General features: G+C 37.3%; 2 protein-coding genes across 5 annotated transcripts in view; one reads left to right on the top strand and one right to left on the bottom strand.

Annotated features, from left to right (window-relative positions):
* Positions 1-10,621, top strand: part of IMPG1 (interphotoreceptor matrix proteoglycan 1) — a 164,620-nt gene extending 153,999 nt beyond the window's left edge. Inside the window, exons 14-17 of the mRNA XM_087889550.1 lie at positions 1,003-1,222; positions 5,832-6,042; positions 7,681-7,747; positions 8,653-10,621. Of these exons, the coding sequence (XP_087745676.1) occupies positions 1,003-1,222; positions 5,832-6,042; positions 7,681-7,714 (465 nt within the window). The 3' untranslated portion in view covers positions 7,715-7,747; positions 8,653-10,621. The remainder of the gene's footprint in view (positions 1-1,002; positions 1,223-5,831; positions 6,043-7,680; positions 7,748-8,652) is intronic.
* A 5,912-nt stretch (positions 10,622-16,533) lies between these two features.
* The window catches only part of MYO6 (myosin VI), a 134,603-nt gene continuing 130,977 nt past the window's right edge, over positions 16,534-20,159 (bottom strand). For all 4 annotated transcript variants that reach the window (XM_060689157.2, XM_087882537.1, XM_060689158.2 and 1 more), the window contains 2 exons: positions 18,851-19,072; positions 16,534-18,109 (listed from right to left, as the gene is read on the bottom strand). In XM_060689157.2, coding sequence (XP_060545140.2) covers positions 17,910-18,109; positions 18,851-19,072 — 422 coding nt within the window. In that variant the 3' untranslated portion in view covers positions 16,534-17,909. The remainder of the gene's footprint in view (positions 18,110-18,850; positions 19,073-20,159) is intronic.

Here is a 20,159-nt window from a genome sequence, read left to right as displayed (position 1 = left end):
CGGTATTAATTTGCTTAGATTTTTGAGATTTTTTTTAATGCTATTTTGGGATGCATTTTTAAGTTTCTTAGATCCCTAATGTTTACAGCCAATTTTATTTCCAGTTCTGATGCCAAAATGAATTAGGAAGGGAGAAAAGTTGGAAAGTGATAGAAGATTGCTTTTTTCAAGTGTGAAAATACAAGTTAATGGAAAGAAATGTGTGTTTGAGGTTATAATGTTTATTTTGACCTGAAAACAGTAACAGTCAATATTGTATTGGTTTTACTGTACTTACAGTTCAATGTAAGTGAACTGTGTACACTTACATTGTACACAAGTTCAATTTGTGTACCCATGAGAGTACACAAATTTTAAAGAGCATAATAATTTAGAGATGACAATTAATTTAGTTCTTTGTCAAAATATATCCTTCATATTATGTTCTAATGCAAATAAGAGTCCAGATGAAATTGAATGTTTATTATCTCATTATCCTGAAAGTACATGTGAACAATATTTTGTATAATATAGAAACTCAAGTAACTATTGTGGAATGACAAACAAATTTATATAAGAATGTAAGAATTGTCCCTACTAGATCAGACAAAGTCCCATTTAGTCCAATATTTTGTTGCTTATATGTTTCACAAATGTAAAGCTCATTCTTTCTACCCGCATAACCTATTGTGGGAAAAATCTGTATGTAATTAAAGGAAAAACTCATACAACTGTAATTTACATTTAAGTAGACTTAAATAGCATTGATTTCTTTTTAACTGTACTGCATTCTGTGAATGAAATTTGCATCAAAAGAGCACTCTAGCTGTCTTGCTTGATTGTTTTAAATTTTAAAAGATCTATCTTGAGAGCTGCCACTGAAAACGCTAATTCAGAAACTTGGACTTGGTATTAGTTGTAAAATCAGCTAATAGCATCAGTTAAACAGAGTAAGTTTGTATTTCTCAAAATAAACAGTGAGTGCGTGTGACATCAATAGCATAATTTTCTTTCATTTTTCAGCTGGTTCCCTACCTACAATCCAATCTAACAGGGTTTAAGCAGTTGGAAATACTGAATTTCCGCAATGGAAGCGTGATTGTAAATAGCAAAATGAAGTTTGTGGAGTCAGTGCCATACAACATCACAGAGGCTGTTCACTGTGTGCTGGAAGATTTCTGCAATGCAGCTGCTCAGCGTCTTAACTTGGAAATTGATAGCTCTTCTCTTGAAATAGAGCCAGGTAATGGAAAAAGTGAAACAGAAAACAGGAGAATATTGCTTTCCTCTAAGCCAGTGGTGGGTATCACTTACCTTTGCTACCGGTTTGCTTGCGCATGCGCAGAGCATATTTGATGACGGGTGGGTGGGTGGGCGGAGCCTCCCGCCACCACTGCTACCGGTTTGCCCGAACTGGGGTGAACCGGTAGCAACCCACCACTGCTCTAAGCCCTGTACATTGTTCTTCATAGATGAACAAATAGATAAATATCAAGTAAAACTACATGGAATGCAATATATTTTGAGGAAGCTTGTAAAATAATAATATGATGATAACATGATGACAAAGAGAGACTTTATTGTGGTGGGGCTACTCCGTTTTTGATGTTTTCTTCATTGTCTGGTCAGATATCTGATGGAACATTAGAAAATATTTGTGGGACCTGTAATTTCCAGAAACATATCTGGAAGTACTTTGAAAACCTTCAATTTTTTGGGGTTGTGATAGAAACAAACTGGTTGTTTTTCAACACTTACGTTACTATATCCCAATCCGTACTGTTTTCAGCTGCTTTTGTTCTGATCCCGTCTTTGATAGTAAGTGAATCTTAACAAGCTTAGAATTAGTCCTGAGAAACTTCTATTTACTGTATTTTTCGGAGTATAAAACACACCTTTTTCCCCCTAAAAGGGGGTGAAAATTTAGGTGCGTCTTATACACCGAATGTAGCCCTGCCCACCTATGGCCCCCACCCTTTGGCCTCTGCCTTGCAGCAGTTACCTCCCTGCAAGCAAACGGCAAGAAAAAACAGCTCCTTTCAGCTTCAGCACAGGCTAATTAGCACAAGTTGATTGGATCAGCCTCCTGTCTCTCAGCTGATTTGCTCTCAGCTGTTTTGAGAAAGCTCTGCTATTGGATTGCTGGACCAGATAATTTTTTTCCTTGTGCTAATCAAGCTATGCTGAAAACGAAAATGAAAGTGAAGCAGGCTGTTTGCTGTTTGCTGTAAGGAGGTAAAATTGCTCAGAGGCAGAGGGAAATTTCTTTTTCTTCTTTTCCTCACCAAAAAAAGGTAGGTGCGTCTTATACTCTGGTGCACCTTATACTACGAAAAATACAGTATTCATTTTATTTATTCATTCATTTCTTCAAATCAAACCAGCCCTAACAGTGCAGTATACCAATGTAACCAAAACTATGACAATATCCAATTCCTAATAACAAGCTATACTCCATTAACAAGCAATAATATAGAATATGATAATAAAATGATAATGATGATACTAACCTAGTCAACAAATTATAACACAGATATATGCTCAGATTGTACTGTTTGTTCCATTGATAATCAATTCACCAAGCCTGCAGTACTTCCTTCCTTGATTTTCACTTCAGATTTATGATATAATGAGCTAAAACATTTAGCAGACTGCTATACAACAAGTCATATTAAACACAGTTTATCTGCTTGAGCTGAATAGGAAATTGCATAGATGTGTAAAACTGCACATCTTAATTAGAGAAAATAAGTTGCAGTTTGAGAAAGTGGAAGAACAAGCAAAGCAACTTGATATGCAAACAGAACATATGGATTGATGGTACAATGAAGCCTCTAGAGATGGTATAAAAATTAGGCAATAATTAGATTTAAGCAAAGACATTGGTGTGCCAGGGATTGTAAAAATTCTGTTTTTTCAATCCCTTGTAATTTTCTGTCATAGAAATATGGTATACATCTTGCCATGAGCTTCTGTTCTCACCCTTTCACAGATCAAAAGTACTTGTACACCATGTTTATGTTCAGTTGAAGAAAATTGTCAAGTGATACATCGACATAGCAGTGTCATGATTCTACTGATATTGCCAACATTATGATTGAAAGGTTGTCTTGATGACAGTGCTGGAATCTCCTTCATTTAATAACCTTTAAATTAGAATATGGATGCTACAAGGAAGTGCAGGACAGGTTTTCAAAGGTGTTCCCTTTCTAACTGGAGGATTCAAGGTTAGAGCATGAATTTTAATGCGTCAAGATTACAAGATGTAATAAGCTATATAAAAATTAACAAACAGGTTGGAATTAACTTCGTTTGCATGGATGCCAGATTATAGATTCTACGGGTAGAATCCTCGTCTTACGCCCATTTGTTCAGTGATCATTCAAAGGTATGGTGACATTGAATAAAATGGATGTGCAATGCATTCTCAAAATTCTGGCTATTGAAGGACCCCTGCGATTGCTTATCAAAATCAGGCAAGATGGTAAAACAGAAGAGACAAGGAAAAGAAGGTATGGTGCTGAAATCATGAAATCTGCATGTAATCACAGTCTGAGATGAAACAAGGAAGGAGTAATCAGACCTTTAAATTAGGGCTATTGTGATGGTTTAAGTCAGAATTATTCCTAAGAATAAACAATTAGTTTTCCTGTTTTGGAGAATATAAAATCCAGTTGATGCTTGAAGATGTCTCCAGTCAGAACAGAACAGAACAGAACAGAACAGAACAGAACAGAACAGAATAACAGAGTTGGAAGGGACCTTGTAGGTCATCTAGTCAGATACTCTTCTTTGGTAGGGTAAGACCCCCTGAAGGCTCGCAGGCATCTTCTTCTTCTGGAAGTCTGTATCCTGCCTTCATGTTTAAATCAACTGAATTGCAAGAAAAAATGAAAAAGGTACAGCTCAACCAAAGCTGAAACCAAGAGATTGGGGAAATAAAAGTACTTCTTCTGAAACTTCTTCTGATTTAGCACACATTTTTTAAGGGGGAGAAGAACTGAAAACAAAAGATGTGCTTCGTTGACATGACTTAACAGTATAAAACAGGACAGGCTGGTGACTTCCCTTTTTTCCTGATATCCTGCCTTGTTGTCTTGTAGATGTTATGTTGCTGCCAGTGAGTCAAATAAGGTCTCTTCAAGGTTCCTTATTATTTGGCACTCTAGAGCAGTGATGGCTAACCTTTTCTGGACCGAATGCCCAAAGTGCACACGCATGTGCGCAAATGTTCGCCGGAACATGGGTGCCGGAATCCCCAAAATGCAATGCATGTGCTGCCCTGAGCATGTGTTCTGTCCCCCACGCATGCGCCCCATCCACAATGCATGCACACACTTCCCCCGCACGTGCCCTGTCCCCCTCACATCCACACGCTGCCCCCACACACGCCCCATCCCCAGCGCATGCGTGGCAGAGATCTGAAGACCAGCTGGCCAGTGGGAGGCACGTGCACATGTGCAGCAGACCTGAACTAGGGCAACAGGTTGTGTGCCATCAGAGAAGGCATTGTGTGCATCCTCTGGCATGTGTGCCATAGGTTCGCCATCACGGCTCTAGAGAGTTTGTTTCCTATTCCACTTTTTCCATTTCTTCCATTGTGGTGTCCAGGATGGAAAATAGTTCCAGGGAGTGTTTGCCAGAACAGAAGAAATTCTAAGATTGTTTGATGAGTTTCGGAAGACAATCTTAAAATGGTACCTGAGCTCTTGTGATAACTCTGCTCAGTTTCATGATCCGGGAGAACACTGGGAGTGTGTTGATGTCAAATTATTCTACCTTCCTCCCTGTCCCACTGCACAAAACATTGCTTTCATCTATACTTTTAGATTCCTACTAATAGCTTACTATTTGGGCTTGTTGCATTAATGCAGGCAAATGGTCCATAGTTCCATGAAAAAGAAATTGTTCAGAAACAGTAGGATGAAATTGGACTGTTAGCATAGTTCACCTATTACGGAGTATGATGCACCACTTGGACAAATAGAGTGAATTTATTGCAACCGTCCAATAGCCTTTCAGTTTATCGGATTTCTAAACCAGCTTTGCAACTTTTTTCCCCTCCCATAGCCTTTCATATAGTTGTTCGTGCCATTTTAATTGGATGGTCACAGTATATAGGCAGTACTAATATGAATGCACTCATTCAAGAATTTAATTACTAGGCAACAGATGACAAGAATATGAAATTGAAACAGCTAGGGGGTTATTCTCTTTTTTATTTATTGCTGCAACAAAAGCCGGGAATTCTTCTTGCATGCCTAAGGAATGAATACCTATCGTATTAGTAACAGAGGAACAATAATTTCAGCACAATTAGGGTGGACCTTACGTATGATAAAACAAAGCCTACCATGACCAACAGCAGCTGTGTTCCACATTTCTTTGCAATGACACATGTCGTTTACTTTACACCCTGATGAGTTCATCAAGGGGGCTTTGAGTTGGTTACATTGTGGATGTACCGCAATGGCCCAGCTGGGAAACTGTTTTGGCTGATAGTCCAGAAGGGTAAAACGATTCCAATGCTTACTATACTAGGCAATGCTTTCCAAAGGTTTTCTGAAGGAGGCCCTGCTCACTTCCTCTTTAGAAGAAGGCATCTGCTGTAAAATATGGCTGATAACTATCTAAAAGAAATATAAAAGTAATACCAACTTACTGAAGTAATTCATCACTGCTGCTTGTGAAAGCCAAGAAGAAGGGACTTCACTCTATTGTAGTTGTATATTAGCAACGGTAGGCAGCTGTGATTTACAAATGTTTTCTCTAGCAACCATACGGATTTACCAGGTCCACGTGATCCTGCATCAATGAAATCCATTTCAAAAGATTTTTCTCTTCTATTCCAGCGGATCAAGCGGACCCTTGCAAGTTCTTGGCATGTAATGGATTCTCACGGTGCCTAAAGAATGACTGGACAAAGGAGGCAATTTGTCTTTGTAAACCTGGTTATGCAAGAAAAAATGGCCCGCTTTGCCGTAGCATATGTGAGACAGAGCCATACCTTTGTGCTAATGGTAGCAAATGCGAATTGGTTCCAGGAAGAGGTGCAGTGTGTAGGTATGTCCCTTTATTATAAGGTTGATCATGAATATTGATGGTATTGTGGATATGGATAAGTGCAGTGGCAATTATTTTGCAATTGTCAAATGGCATTAATGGTTTCATTTTGATTGTCGGTATGAGAAGAGAACATTCTGCATGCAGATTTTGTGCTCTGTTATTAAACAAAGTTTCCCATTCAAACTCTCCAGTTAAAAGTTTTCTGGGAACTGGACTAGAGAGGCTTTATCTGAGATATACTGCTGGTCAAAACAAGTATACTGATTTGACTCAGATGCATTTATGTGAGATTATAATCAAATTCAATTTGTTTTATTTTACATTGTAGAGTTAAATCACTTCAGGTGCAGAATATTGTTCAAAAGCCAGAATCTACCTAATAAAGTCTGCAGAATAAAACAGTAGTAGCTTTAGCAACCATTTTTAATTATCTCCTACACCTACATCAGGAGTGTCAAACTGGTGGCCCATGGGCCAGTTGTGTCATGCACAGGCCACACCCACCCCAGTACCACGAATGGGAAAAACGTCATGAAACATCACATGATGGCAACGTGATGCAGCAAGTTTAACACCCGTGACCTATATGATCCAATAATACAAAGTGTTTGATGTTTGACTTAAAGAGCCTCATTCTTTGCCCCATCAGTTGATTAATTAAATTACAACAGAAATGCAAAATGAAGACTAAGTGGGGACAAGCAGATCCACCTTCATATGTTCACACATCTCAGTGGCCTTTTTTTACTATAGTTGTCTTACCACCAACCAGCAAGTTCTACATTTCTGAGGTCCTCCTTCACCCCTCAGTCACTACAGTAGAGATAATCCTAGTCAAATTCATCCTAGTCAAATTCATCATGGACTGTTTTCCATGACAATCCCATCAATAAATTTTTGCAATGGACCATATAAGTATAAGTTTTTATGAGTAACTTTACAAAATAAAATGTCAGAGTTCCGAGTAATGTACCCATTGAAATCAGAACTCCGAGGCAGGTACCTCAAGGAACATGTTTATTGAATACATCGTATCGGCATGGCCAGTGAAAACCAACTCTGACAGTTCCGTCAGTTTTCACCTAATTAAAAGAGTAAAACTCCCCCCTCCCAGGTGTCACCAGTCAAATTGTCCAATGAAGGTGGAAGGCAGGCTCCTCTCCTTTTTCAACAGCCACCTGTTTCAATCACCTTGGTTCTCACAGGAAAGCTTTTTGTTTTGACTGTAGCTGAGCTATCTACTTCCCCCTCCTTCCCTCTCTCAGGTTTCATGGCAGCTATGAGGCAGCACAAGATGGCTTCAGCCAGGTTCTCTTCAGAGTTAACATAAAACACAGAGTACGATGGTAAAATACATACACATATTATCATTCATTTTCAAAATATGCTTTTCTGAGTTTCACCATTGGCCTTTCGACTGTCTTCTTACTGTGTTTCAATGTTCTCTGATTAACATTTCTTAACCCAGATAGTGTAATTAAGGTTTGACACACTTCACTGCAGTGGCTTCATACCAGGGCCTTCTCAGTAATGAAATTATCTGATAATATTTCTGACATTGTGTCTCTTGAGGGTCTTGAGTTTAATGGCTTGTAATTGTAAACATTTAATTCACAACCTTTGTTTTCTTCATAGGCCCCAGGATACAAAACAAAAAATAACAAGTTAGCATCTGAAAGTCTGAATTCCAGAGACCATGAAGGTTTGTGATTTTTTTAAAAAAAAATACATTTTTTGTAATGTCTGGGCAGCTTACATACTTTTATGTGGTTCATTAAAACTTAGAATCAGTCCTTCATATGAGATTTATTTGCCTTTGCTAAATTAAAATATGTAATTAAAATTATGGGCAATTTTTTGCAGCGATATTCAGGCTTATTATGTAGTGTACCACGTGCTATGCTTTTTATTGATTATTATGTGCCATCCCGTTGGTGTCAACTCATATACTGTATATATAAACAGACTTCAAATTCTGGACTTAGAAAACTTAGAACTATGCTGCCTTCGGTATGACCTAAGCGTAGCTCATAAAATTATCTGCTACAGTATCCTACCTGTCAATGACGACTTCAGCTTCAACCACAACAATACACGAGCACACAATATATACAAGCGAAAGGTAAACCGCTCCAAACTCTATTGCAGAAAATATGACTCCAGTAACAGAGTGGTCAATGCCTGGAATGCACTACCCGACTGTGATTTCATCCCAAAACTCCCCAAATTTTAACCTAAGACTGGGTACTATTGACCTCACCCCATTCCTAAAAGGTCTGTAAGGGGCCTGCATAAGAGCACCAGCGTGCCAACCGTCCCTGTCCTAATATTTCCTCTATTTGTATCTATTTTATGTATCCAATCCATGCTTATACTTATTACCTAATACGTTCTTGACAAATAAATAAATAAATAAATCTTCTTCAGGATGATCTGTCCCCAGTTTAGTCTTTCAGGTACAACAGTGCACCCATCGCTGTTGTTATTGAGCTTTCATTCCCCAATCCATCCCTTCCTGTATTTTGCCACTCTTAAAGCTTGTCCTGTACACCACTGAATTCCACTTTAAGTAACCTTACATTCCTTTCATGAACGCTGTTTCTACAGGTGCTTTAGGAACAGGACCTCTTCTAACACAGAAGCTCAATGGAATCTTTGAGGAAGAAGGAGGACAACCACAAAATCCATCTTTTTCTTCCCCAGAAAGATATGGACCATTTTAACTGAAGTTTATCTCTCTCTTTTTTTTTTTTAAGGCAGAAGCTGCAATTAATTTCCTCAAAACTGTTTAACTTCATAGCATCCCTATCAACATAAATGCAATGCTAAATGTAACGTATTTAGTAGATATCCAGTGTTTATATGCTAAATATTTTTGTTGCTTAGTTGTAAGTCAAGTCCATGTATTACAGGTAGTCCTCAATTTATGACTATTTGCTTGGCAAGTGTTCAAAGTTACAGCAGCACTGACATATGATGGGTCCTTGCACTTACAATAGTTGTAGCATCATGTGCTTGCCATTTGCTATCTCCCCAACCATTTTCTAATTAACAAAGTTAATGGGGATGCCAGCAGGAGGTCACAAGTCATGGTCATGTGATGTCTCAATGATCATGGGTGATTCACTTAACGACTATGGCAAAATGGTTGTAAAATCCAGTGCAGTCACATGATGCCTCACTTAATGACAGTACTGTTTAACAATAAATTTGTAAGTGTAGGATTAACTGTATTGATAAACTATCCCAAAATTAAAAAGGCATCAGGGTGACATACTGTATATGATCAATAATATAACAATACTTCAAATGTAGTAATTGGAAAATCAGACTGTAGACCCCAGAAACCTATCCAAAACTTATAATGATGTTTCATAGTTGTCCTTTTCTAATCCTATCTCCACCATTAATGGCATCAATTTCATTTTTTAAAAAATTGTCACTGAAAGCAAAATGACTTCAAAATTAAACGCAACTTTCCTTAAAGTTTCTTTTAAAGAACGTGACTGTAATATCAAGCTGCCTTTAGGAAGAAATATGTTTGCTGTTATCTTTAAATACATAAGTTTCATAGAATAGAGACACTGAAACACAAATATAATTGTTAGTTCTGTATACGGCTTATCTTCCTATCTATGGGGACATTTAGGTTTAAACTAAATAACTCCACAATTAAAATTAGGCTTCAAAATACTTTATACACTTGATGCAAATTGGCAGTAATGCATGCGTGCCCATTCACAAGACATAACCTGGCTGCAACAGAAAACCATGCCTTAGATGATCAACCTCAGTTTCACTAGTTTTGAAGCAGCTCAGGTCTAATGAAATGGACTTTCTCTCTTACTACACAATTAAAGCCACAATTACCTTCAAATAGAGGAGCACAGTATGAGCTCTAAGTGGCAGGGTTTTACAATGGTTTAGCATTCCCTACTTCCTTATGCTCTGGCAGATGGTGTCCTTTAATGCTCAAGTGTATTTCTGCTCTGGGTATAATCTATGTACTCTGAACCATCTTCTTTTCTATGCACAATTAGGCATTACAGCTTGTCTAAGCAGTAAAGTGGCAATTGCTTTCTAAAGATGGTTACCTCTTGGAGCCTATCTCTCTAAAACAGGGGTGTCAAACTCGATTTCATTGAAGGCCACATCAGGGTTGTGTTTCACCTCAGAGGGCCGGGGTGGCCGCGGCCTGGGTGGGTGTGGCCTGCTCGACATCACTTGTGTTGGGGGCTCCGGTGGCTCTGCCAGTGAAAACGAGCTCCCAAGCTCCGTTTCTGGCTGTGACAGCCTCCTGCAGCCCTCTGCCAGTGAAAATGGAGCTTCACTTTTTCCAGGGTGGCCCTGCAGGCCCAATCTAAGCATTCCGCAGGCCAGATCTAGCCCACCGGCCTTGAATTTGACACCCCTGCTCTAAAAAGTAAACTTCACTGGACATTCTCTAGTGTCAAGAAAAAAGTATTCTTGGGGCCCTTTGTATATGCTGTTGCTACTTTGGGGGTTATATTAAGAAGATACTGATATCCCTTTGCTGCATTTTAGTGGTTGCCCTGATTTAGTAGCCCTCTCCTGAGTCCCGCAGGAGAAGGGCGGTATAGAAATATAATAAAATAAATAAATAAATAAATAAATAAATAAATAAATAAATAAATAAATAAATAAATAAATAGTTTGCGGCATAAGGTAAGAAGTTGGGCTTGGTGTGTTCCCACTACAGATGTTAAGATATAACCATGAGTTACTCTCTTATGGGACACATCTAGAGGTACAGTACCCTGCTTCATATATGTCAAGCACCCATGTTGGCTATGTACTTACAATTCCTTATTAATGTTAAATTTTGGTTGGCTGGTTGGTTTCGGAGCTATTTTCTGAGTGTTTATTCATACCAGTTTCTACTCAAATGGCAGAAGTAATGTTTACACTTTAAACATGAATTAATTGTTCCTAAGCATAACTTATCATGGGCCAGTATTAATTATAGAATATTTGGAGAATATTTTGTATTTCAATAAAGTCATTAAATATGTTTCTGTATCCCTAGTTAAATAATTTGTTCTATTTCATCTGAAAAAGGTATCTATTTTTCCATCTCCCATGGTTATTTAGAAGAATGAATGTTTTTTTAGATATCGTAACAACATGGAAATATTTTTAGCATCTTAGAGATTTAGAGTCTGGCTTTTTTTTTCAAATCACGTTTCTCAATGTAGTAAAGCAAGTAACTACTAGCTTTGTTCATTTGTTAAATATTGTTTATATCATAACCAACTTTGGTGGCATTGTAGGAAAATGCATTAGAACTTGAGAAAAAAAATTCTAAAAGAAAAATGTCAATCCTTCCATAATTCCAATTTTCATTGTCTTTTAATTTAGCCTAATATTTTAAAGAACAGTTTTTCAAAGCCAGATTACTTTAATAGCAAACGTTTTTTACTTATCTGCTATAATTGGTATATCATTCGGGGGGGGGGGGGGAGCGAATCTAAGTCAAAATTTCCCAAGCATTCCCATTCTTTTTAAAATAAATATTGCAGAAAGATCAACAGAGTGAATTTATTTTGTTATAATTTGCAGTACACAATTAAAGTTATTTGACAAAGTACTTGGAACAGTTTAGTGGGAAATAAGACAGAGATGAGAGAGATACAATTACAGATGAGAAGAACATTTCCAAAGTAATATTAAGAATCCTGCGCTGTTCAAGGAACTGCTAGTTGTATGCAGACTTACAGTTGCATGCAAAATTTAGGTACTGCTAGTCGACATATGTTTCAAGAATACATAAGGGAATAGAAGCTGACACAATCTCTACATTGAACAAAATTAACCATGACATGTTTCTGCATATTTGAATGCATACCTAAGTATTTTGTACCATTATTTACCAAATGAAAATAAGAAAATTGTTAATATGGCAGATACAGACATTTGGGCACCATTCTAACTGATTCGATGCTACTTTTTCTAAAACTGTAAAGTTGTTAATGAGATAATCAGAAAGTGGTTAATTTGTCAGGTGTATTGTATATTTAGCCACCAATTCCACAGGTGAAAAATATTCTGACTTTTCTAACCTGTCAGGTTATGAATGTTCTATTTATTTTTACCAACTAAGGGCTCTAAGCAGGGATCTGAGTGTGTGCAAATGAAGATAATTCACATTACAAGGAAGAGGAGGATTATACCAAAATCTCGAAGTGCTTTCAGATAATGCTTTCCAGCTAAAAATACTATTAAGATACAGAAGTTACTGCATTTTTTGGAGTATAAGACGCTCCGGAGTATAAGATGCACATTAGTTTTTCGGGAAGAAAAAAAAAAAAGCCCTCTGTCTCTGCCTACCATCATCCATCTGTATTCATTTGGCTAGCGTCCTTGCAGCAAACAGCCTGGTAAGCTTCAGCACGTTATTGCAGCCTGATTTAGCACGAACAGCTGATTGGCGGTTGGATTGGCCTCCCGGAATACCGCCAATCAGCTGTTCCAGGCTGCGGGGATCACCAGAGCCCATCGCCGCCTCCGCATGTCGCATTTTTGGCCGGTTCCAGGAGACGGGGATCAAAAACGCGATGCATGGAAGCTGAAAATGGCCCAAGGGTGGGGGCTGGCAGGTGGGCAGGGCTTCGGTAACATTCAGTGTATAAGACACACCGCAATTTTCACCCACTTTTGGGGGGGGGAAGTGCATCTTATACTCCGAAAACTATGGTATATGGAATTGTTGATATCAAAGTGAGAACTGGAAGCCCAAGCAAAATCTCTGCTAGAGCATTTCGAAAACTGTTCAGATCTGCACTGAACTCACAATCACAAGAAATAACTTAAGAATTATTTCAGAATTTATTTTATGCATACAAAATTAGCAAAACAATCTTTAATCTTAAAATAAAAAAATAGAAAAGAGCAAAACCCGAACAAGGAAGAGAAAGGAAAAAAGAAAGAAATCTATTATATGTTACACTTATCAATAACCACTGGTTTACGAAGACCTGCTGGAAGGTTAAGCTGTCTCTGGAGTAACTGCTCTACATAACCTTTTTACTAAAATTATCACAAAAGTCAGCATCTCACATATCAAAAGAAAACCTTGATAAGCCTAAAATATCAGCCATACCAACATGGGATGAATTTGGACAAAATGGTGAAGCGTTTGAAGAAAAGAACACATTGTTGACACAGGGATGGCTCTATTATATTTTGGAGTTGTGTTGCAGCTGGAAGCACAGCAAATATTGGACAGGTGGAAAGAAAAGATGGATTGAAGTAAATGTCAATAAATTTTAGAAACTACATTCAGTTAGAAATTTTAGCAAGGAAATTATCTAAAATTATCTCCAAATCAGGCATGATCTCTTGAAGGGGAAAAAAGGGGACAGTTCCCAGAACTGAATAATATTGACAATCAATCATGTAACGCACAAGAGATATATTTCTGAATTCTGCAAGGAAGAGTAGGAAAAACACTCTAAAAACAAGGCTAGACAAACTCTTAGCTATTTGGAAGCTATTCTGACAAAGGTGATGCTACAGTTACTGATTAAAAAGATGTCCAAACTTTTCCTTATTTTGGCTTGGTAAACATTTGCACATAAATATTTAAGTATGCAATTGAATTTTGTAGAAAGTCATTGTGTTTAACTTTGTACTATGTAGAAGTTATGTCAGCTTCTGTTCATGTAGTACACTGAAATATTAAATTTGATGAGCAGTACCTAAACTTTTGCATAATACTCTATCTACTTGGTCATGGAACTAGGGCTGCTATTTTATGAGATTTAGAGTAGGTTGATGTATGTATATTCCTCATTTAGCAAATGCAAGCGAATATGATGGCCTGCAGAGGTAGAATAGCCATCACCCAAGACTCACTGTATTTTGAAACCACATCACAACTGCACAAGTAAATGTATTATCTGGAGGTCTACCTACTTTTGTATCTTGGGGCTTTCACATCACAAATACACAGGAAGCAACAAGTCTCTAATTTTTTTCTGTTGAGGAACTGTCATTTTCATTCATCTTTATCCTGAAATCTCTGGCCAGATGTTGGGGGCAAAAAAGAGATGCTATATGCATCTGCCAAACATATTAACGTAATGTGTATTTGAAGGAACCCCAATCAGGTCAATTGGCGATAATGGCACCTGCTCATTAAATATTATATAGAAAACAATGTCATATCTTTCCTATAATGGGAATTTAGAAAATTTGCATCAAGGTGCCAGCCCCTTACCAACTGTTAACCCTCTATACTAACCAATTGGTATAGTAACTGCAGACACATCTAGGACAATCAAATTAATCCAAAATATTAAAGAAATATTACAACAACACTCCTTACTAGCACTGGTGATGTTACCTAGTTGGGGTAATGAAATGTCTACAAGAAAACAAGCAAGCTCGGAGAGCAAGAAGGACCCCTCAAATATTATTTTAAAATATGGTCATCTGTTTTAGCCTTAGCTATGATTGAGGTGCTCAACACAGTCTATATGTTTTACAAGACAGTACAACTGTAGAGGATTCTGGGTTGGCTACAGCAGCAATATTAAGCAGCTTTTCCTCATTCTCTCTCGCTTTGAAAGCTACTTTTCCTATCAATATTTCTCCATGCTGCATTTCCACACATAAAGGTTATTGTCATTCTTAATTAGAAGCAAAACAGTTGGGGGCTGTCAATGGAGTCATAGTTTCCATGCAAAAAATGAAACAACTTTCTCTCTTAATTGCTATTCCGAAAAAAATTTCAACCTCCCTCTCAAATTTCAACATAAAAACACTGCTGATGTCCTGCAATGCCTTTAATGTAGCCTCCCACTGAAACCAAAGGCACAAATGAACCAAGGAAACAAGCTGGGTTTGATCCGTGATGAACATACATGCAAGTCAAGTCCTTCAAGTCAAGCTCAGCTTCTGGTGATATCATGTAATCTTTTGTAGTAGCAATATGGAAGTGGTTTGCCCTTCCCCTACCTTCCTAGTCCTGGTATTCCCTGATTCCCATCCAATATTAATTAGGTGTTATCCTGATTAGATTGTTGAGATCAATCAAAGTCAACTAGACCTTGCCACCTAGCTGCATAGATATCTGGCATATGCCTCTGAATTATCTAATACACTATGAAAGTTAATATCAGTTACATTCAGTGGTGGGTTGCCCTCAGTTCACACTGGTTCTATAGAACCGGTAGTAAAACCGGCGGGAGGCTCCTCCCACCGACCCTGACATCATCAAAACACTTCTGTGCATGTGCAGAAGAGCGCGCGTGAGCGAGTGAAGCTGCCGTGCATGTGTGGCCCCACTCCAAATTGGTAGTAAAGAACCCACCCTGGTTACATTGGTAGATGGAGGGATCTTTATGGATTTAACATATGAATAAATATTTTCTTGCATAACCAATCTAAACAGAGCTTTTACAAATCTACAGCCTTTGGAGGCTTTTCATGAGACCCACCAGAAGTTCTTCTGTGCAAGCCTGATGCTTTGAAGGAAGAGAAAGAAAAAGCAAGATTGTGATAGGGCAAGTGATGCATATTCCTTTCCATCGCAACTGCCCATCAAGCAGCTCTTTCACAAGCTGAGAAAAACACAGCTTAAATGAAAAAAAAAAAACCGGTATGCAGGATGTTAAATAAGTTCTAATTTCAAAACGGGGAAGAAAAATCCCAGATGCAATCCAATTTCAGCAAACAGGAACAATTTTGAAAACTAACTGGCTGTTCACACTTGTATTCCACTCTTGAGCATATATTTTCACCTAATGATTGTGTATATAATGGAACATAATCTTATTTTCTGCCACATGATTGGAGGATTTTGTGGGTAGAGACATGGGCTTCTAGGCTCTCCTAATCAAGCTTTATCTATGGACAAAAAAAACTCCCAACCATTTGCATGATTTCTGATTTCTTGAACTTTATAGCCAAACCAAAAGGATACAAACATCCATTTGGATTCAAAGCCCCCTAAGTGGATTTACACTAATGACTTGGCTTGCATTCCCTTTTTTACTCTCTTCTGCTACCTTTATAATTTGGAAAAGTTATTACTGGTAGTGAGATTGCCTATGGAATGGAAAGGAGCAGAAATCCTTACTGCAAGCTGAAGAGCTTTCACTGGTGAAATATATTTTTGATTTTGACAAATCTGATCTTGTTGATTATCTTGATGGGGTAGACAATAGACCAAGTTTAGCCTAAAGCTGTCAAAGCTGCCTACATTTGAACTGCTGCATTAGGGTCTGAGAATGGTACTTGCACACGGGAATACATAAACTGATGATCTCAATAATCTTAAATATAGTAAGAATATTGCTTAGATTTATTAATATGTTTTCTTTTTTACACCCATTCTAGTCAAAACATAGTAGCCAATGTAAACTCATCTTATTCTTCTTTTTAAATTCTTATTTGAAGATTTAAAAACCAGAGCTAAGAAACGGAATTTACTCTAATAAAGGAAAGAAACTCTCTCCTAGTGAGTTCTGTAATTTTTTTTTTATTAAGTGACATTTCTTAATTTCTCTAAAGATCCCAAAACGGTGATAACACCAAGATTTGTTATTGCTTACATTAGGTTATTTTGCAACATCAACCAAAGGCAATTTAAAACTGTCTGAAAGAAATAACTTGCTGTAAGTATTTTAATTACTGTTAAGGAAACCCTGCCGAAAAGAAAAGCCCCCAAAACCTGAATTTGGGAGATTAGCAACAAGAAAAGATCTATTAGATTAGGAGAGAGAGAAAAACCTTGAACACTTTGAAGTTAAACAATTTGAAGCAGCATGATGTAACAAGAAATGCCAGGGTTCTGCCATTTCATCAGGAGTCAGGAAAAAATCTACTTAATCCATATTCATTTCAGAGATGCATAGAAGGACAACACAGGTCCCCATATTCAAATTCAACTTTGCTGGCATAATTCATGGAGTTCACTTCTCTGATGGCTCCAGCCATAAATATCTGCATATATAAATCTCTGTGAATTATATTTCACTTTGACTGAGAAATACAGTTGACCAATACAGTTATGACAAAAAATTAAACATGAATTGTCTGAAGGAAACTGTTTTGTAAAAAAAAAAAAAAAAAAAAAAAAGCAGTTTAAAAAAGAAGACAAATACACACATGCACAACTGCTTAAAAGTGCATCAAACCGTTTCAGTTCTGAATCGCTAAAGCACTTCAGGCTCAGGTTTTTCTATATTCAGTATATGACACCCGATCTACCTTAAGACACATTTTCCCAAAATGCTTGTTTGCAAGTGATGTTGAAGGGTTATCTTTCACCTTTATAGGAGTCTACTTTAATTTCTGTACATTAAAAGTTAAGAACATTAAGGCCTCACAGTTCTAGTTAGCCTAGTGTAAAGAAAACACGGCTTCTTCTACTTTGTGGAAACTCATTTTTCCAGATAGTATCTGGGAAGTGTGTTACAGAAGATAAAATGCCATTTTGGGTAGTTCTAAACTACATATTGGTAGTATGTTATGCTACATCAGGGATGGTGGTCTCTAATTCTCCAACCACTGCTGGACTTATACCCCATAGCACTGACTATGATAGTTGGGGTTGACAGATGTTGGAACCCAGCACGATAGGAGAATCGTAGATTTACCATTTCTGCTCTATATTACAGTATTATTTGTATTATCATATGCTGGCCTAAAGCAAACAACATACTTGACTGAAAGAAAAATTTAGATCTTGAGAATGAATGAACTGACTACACAAATTAAGACATCAAAAGTACAAACTAAAAATGGACACATTAATAAAATCGGTTTATATTAAACTCCTCTACATGATTATGGAATGTTAAAAGTTCCGCTGTACTCAAAAGGTGCAAAATAACTATTTATTTCAACAAGTTCTGCAGCATAGCAGTTGCATAAGTCGGCCGAGCTTGTTTGCTCTCAATTGCATTTTGAAGATACTGGATTCCACCACAGCGTTCCCAAATCTCTTCAAACTGCCGTGGCAAAATTTCAGCACCTCGCTTACGAGTCAGGCCAGTTTCTTCAAGGTTCAGCTCACACATCTCCATGTCATCCTTGCCTGGAATGAAGGAAACCCCAGATTTTACAAAAGTTATAATGCAAGCCTACCTTTTTTAGTTCTGGACACATGCAAAATTGAGAACAAAACTATAGCAAGTGCTAGCTTCTTTCCCAAACGTATTGTCTTTAGAGGAAAAGACCTACAACTATCCAAATTCTTGTAATTCTTGTTTAATCCTCCAATCACCTATATCTCAAATACTTGGAATCTTTGAGACCCATAATGCAAGAGGAAATGTGAATCGATAAAATAAGTTGTAACCAACTTTGCATCGCAATCAGTTTTGATAGCAGGAAATAATAACAACCTTATTATTGCAGAGATGAACATGCATTTCATATCAAGAAAGACATTGATTTTATATGTTTATCATGTTTTATGTTTATAATATGTAAATTTCTAGGCGTAATTTTGGAGTATCAAAACCCAACATATAAACAAATGTTAATCTATTACTTACTACTTCTCTCAAGGGAGAAGCTGGAAAATTAATTAATTAATCATTCATTCATTCATTCATTCATTCATTCATTCACTGTTCATCTCATTATCCAAAGGAACTTGAGCTTTGTTTATTTTTCAGATTCTTCTGAAAGTGAAGACAATCTTTTTAAATAAGACAATATTTTGCTTTGCAGTATAATTCAGATCTTGATTTACCGTTAGTACATCTTCTCAATAAACAAAGCCTACCTTTCCAACTTTATTTAAAAAAACGAAAATGAAACACATACTAACCAGCTACTAGCAAAATGGGTTGCTTATCAGGATGAAGTTCCATTTGACGAGCAATCCATGGTCCATCAAAGTGAGCATACCACCAGCCTTTTTTCTTATTCTGTGGATCCTTGTATTGATCTGCTGGGCGGATGAAAGGAATTCGGAAATATCGCTGTTGCCGGTTCATTTCGATCTCTTGCTGCTGTCTAACGGTCAACTGACTTGCTGGATTCTGCTGAGCTGTAAGGAATAATTACAGTTAAAATTTGTAGCCAAGATCAAAACCAGTCTTCATTACCATCACCTTTTTTAAAAAGTCTGTGCAGAAAAGTAGGACAAGTTTGAAAATACTTTCAGTAAAGACAAAATAGTGAAAGAAGATCTTGCATTGCCCACAACATTTTTTGAAATAACATGGATTTCGTTTCAGCCATGGAAACATATGTTTGACCGTGGATCCCAGCTGAGGAATCTAATCAATGAAGTTAAGTATGCTGGACAAATGAAGAAGGAGCATTCCAAATTATTAAAAGTACACTATAATCCCAATGGCAAAGGTCCAATAAATATGTTTTTACAATTTTTGAAGTGTAAGTCACTCAGAATCATTGACTCAGATGGGTGACTATGGAAATTGAATGAATGAATCAATGTCTATGTAACACAGTGCTGGAATATAATTCTCAAAGCACATTTTTTTTGCAAAGAAAATTGCCTCCCAACCTGGGAAAAAAGCAAAGTGAAAGGATGTGAAAAAAAATAAGATATCATTATAGATGGAGAAAAAAGAACCACTTGAGTCATTTGCAGTTAAGATGTTTAATTTAATAGCTGGAACAGTAAAGTGTGTGATGGGCCAGAAAGCACAGTTGTAGTTGATTGGTTGGAGAGTGTTGGTTCTTGTATGAGGCAATCTATGTTATGATTGGTTGCTGTGGGTGTAAAGGGGGAGTTTCCCTTTTCCCCCGTCCTTTTCTTCTGTGTGCTCTGTATGCTCCGGGATTTACCTGACAATTTACTTCATGATATTAGTGTGTGCCTGACTATCTTGTATGCTGTAAATATAGATATTAAATATATTTATTCATATAAAGCTACAAGTTCATGTCAGTGTCTCCGACTTCATTTGTACACCTGCTGCGCAATTCCCTGACACAGACTCACGTTAAAAACGTTTCTGACTTTTCAGGTTTCAAGTATGAGATTTCAAATGCAAGGTTGTTGTGGACAATTGCAGAGAAAGCAGTTCAGTTATTCATGAGAGGACACTTTTCTTTCTATTCCAGTTTATGGAAGGAACTAACAATGAATAATTTTAACTACAAGT

The sequence above is a fragment of the Pantherophis guttatus genome, chromosome 1 (assembly GCF_059756535.1).
Source record: "Pantherophis guttatus breed Tessera chromosome 1, ASM5975653v1, whole genome shotgun sequence".
Lineage (NCBI taxonomy): Eukaryota > Metazoa > Chordata > Lepidosauria > Squamata > Colubridae > Pantherophis > Pantherophis guttatus.
The sequence above is the reverse complement of the archived record's forward strand: the minus strand, read 5'-3'. Positions and strand labels throughout refer to the sequence as shown.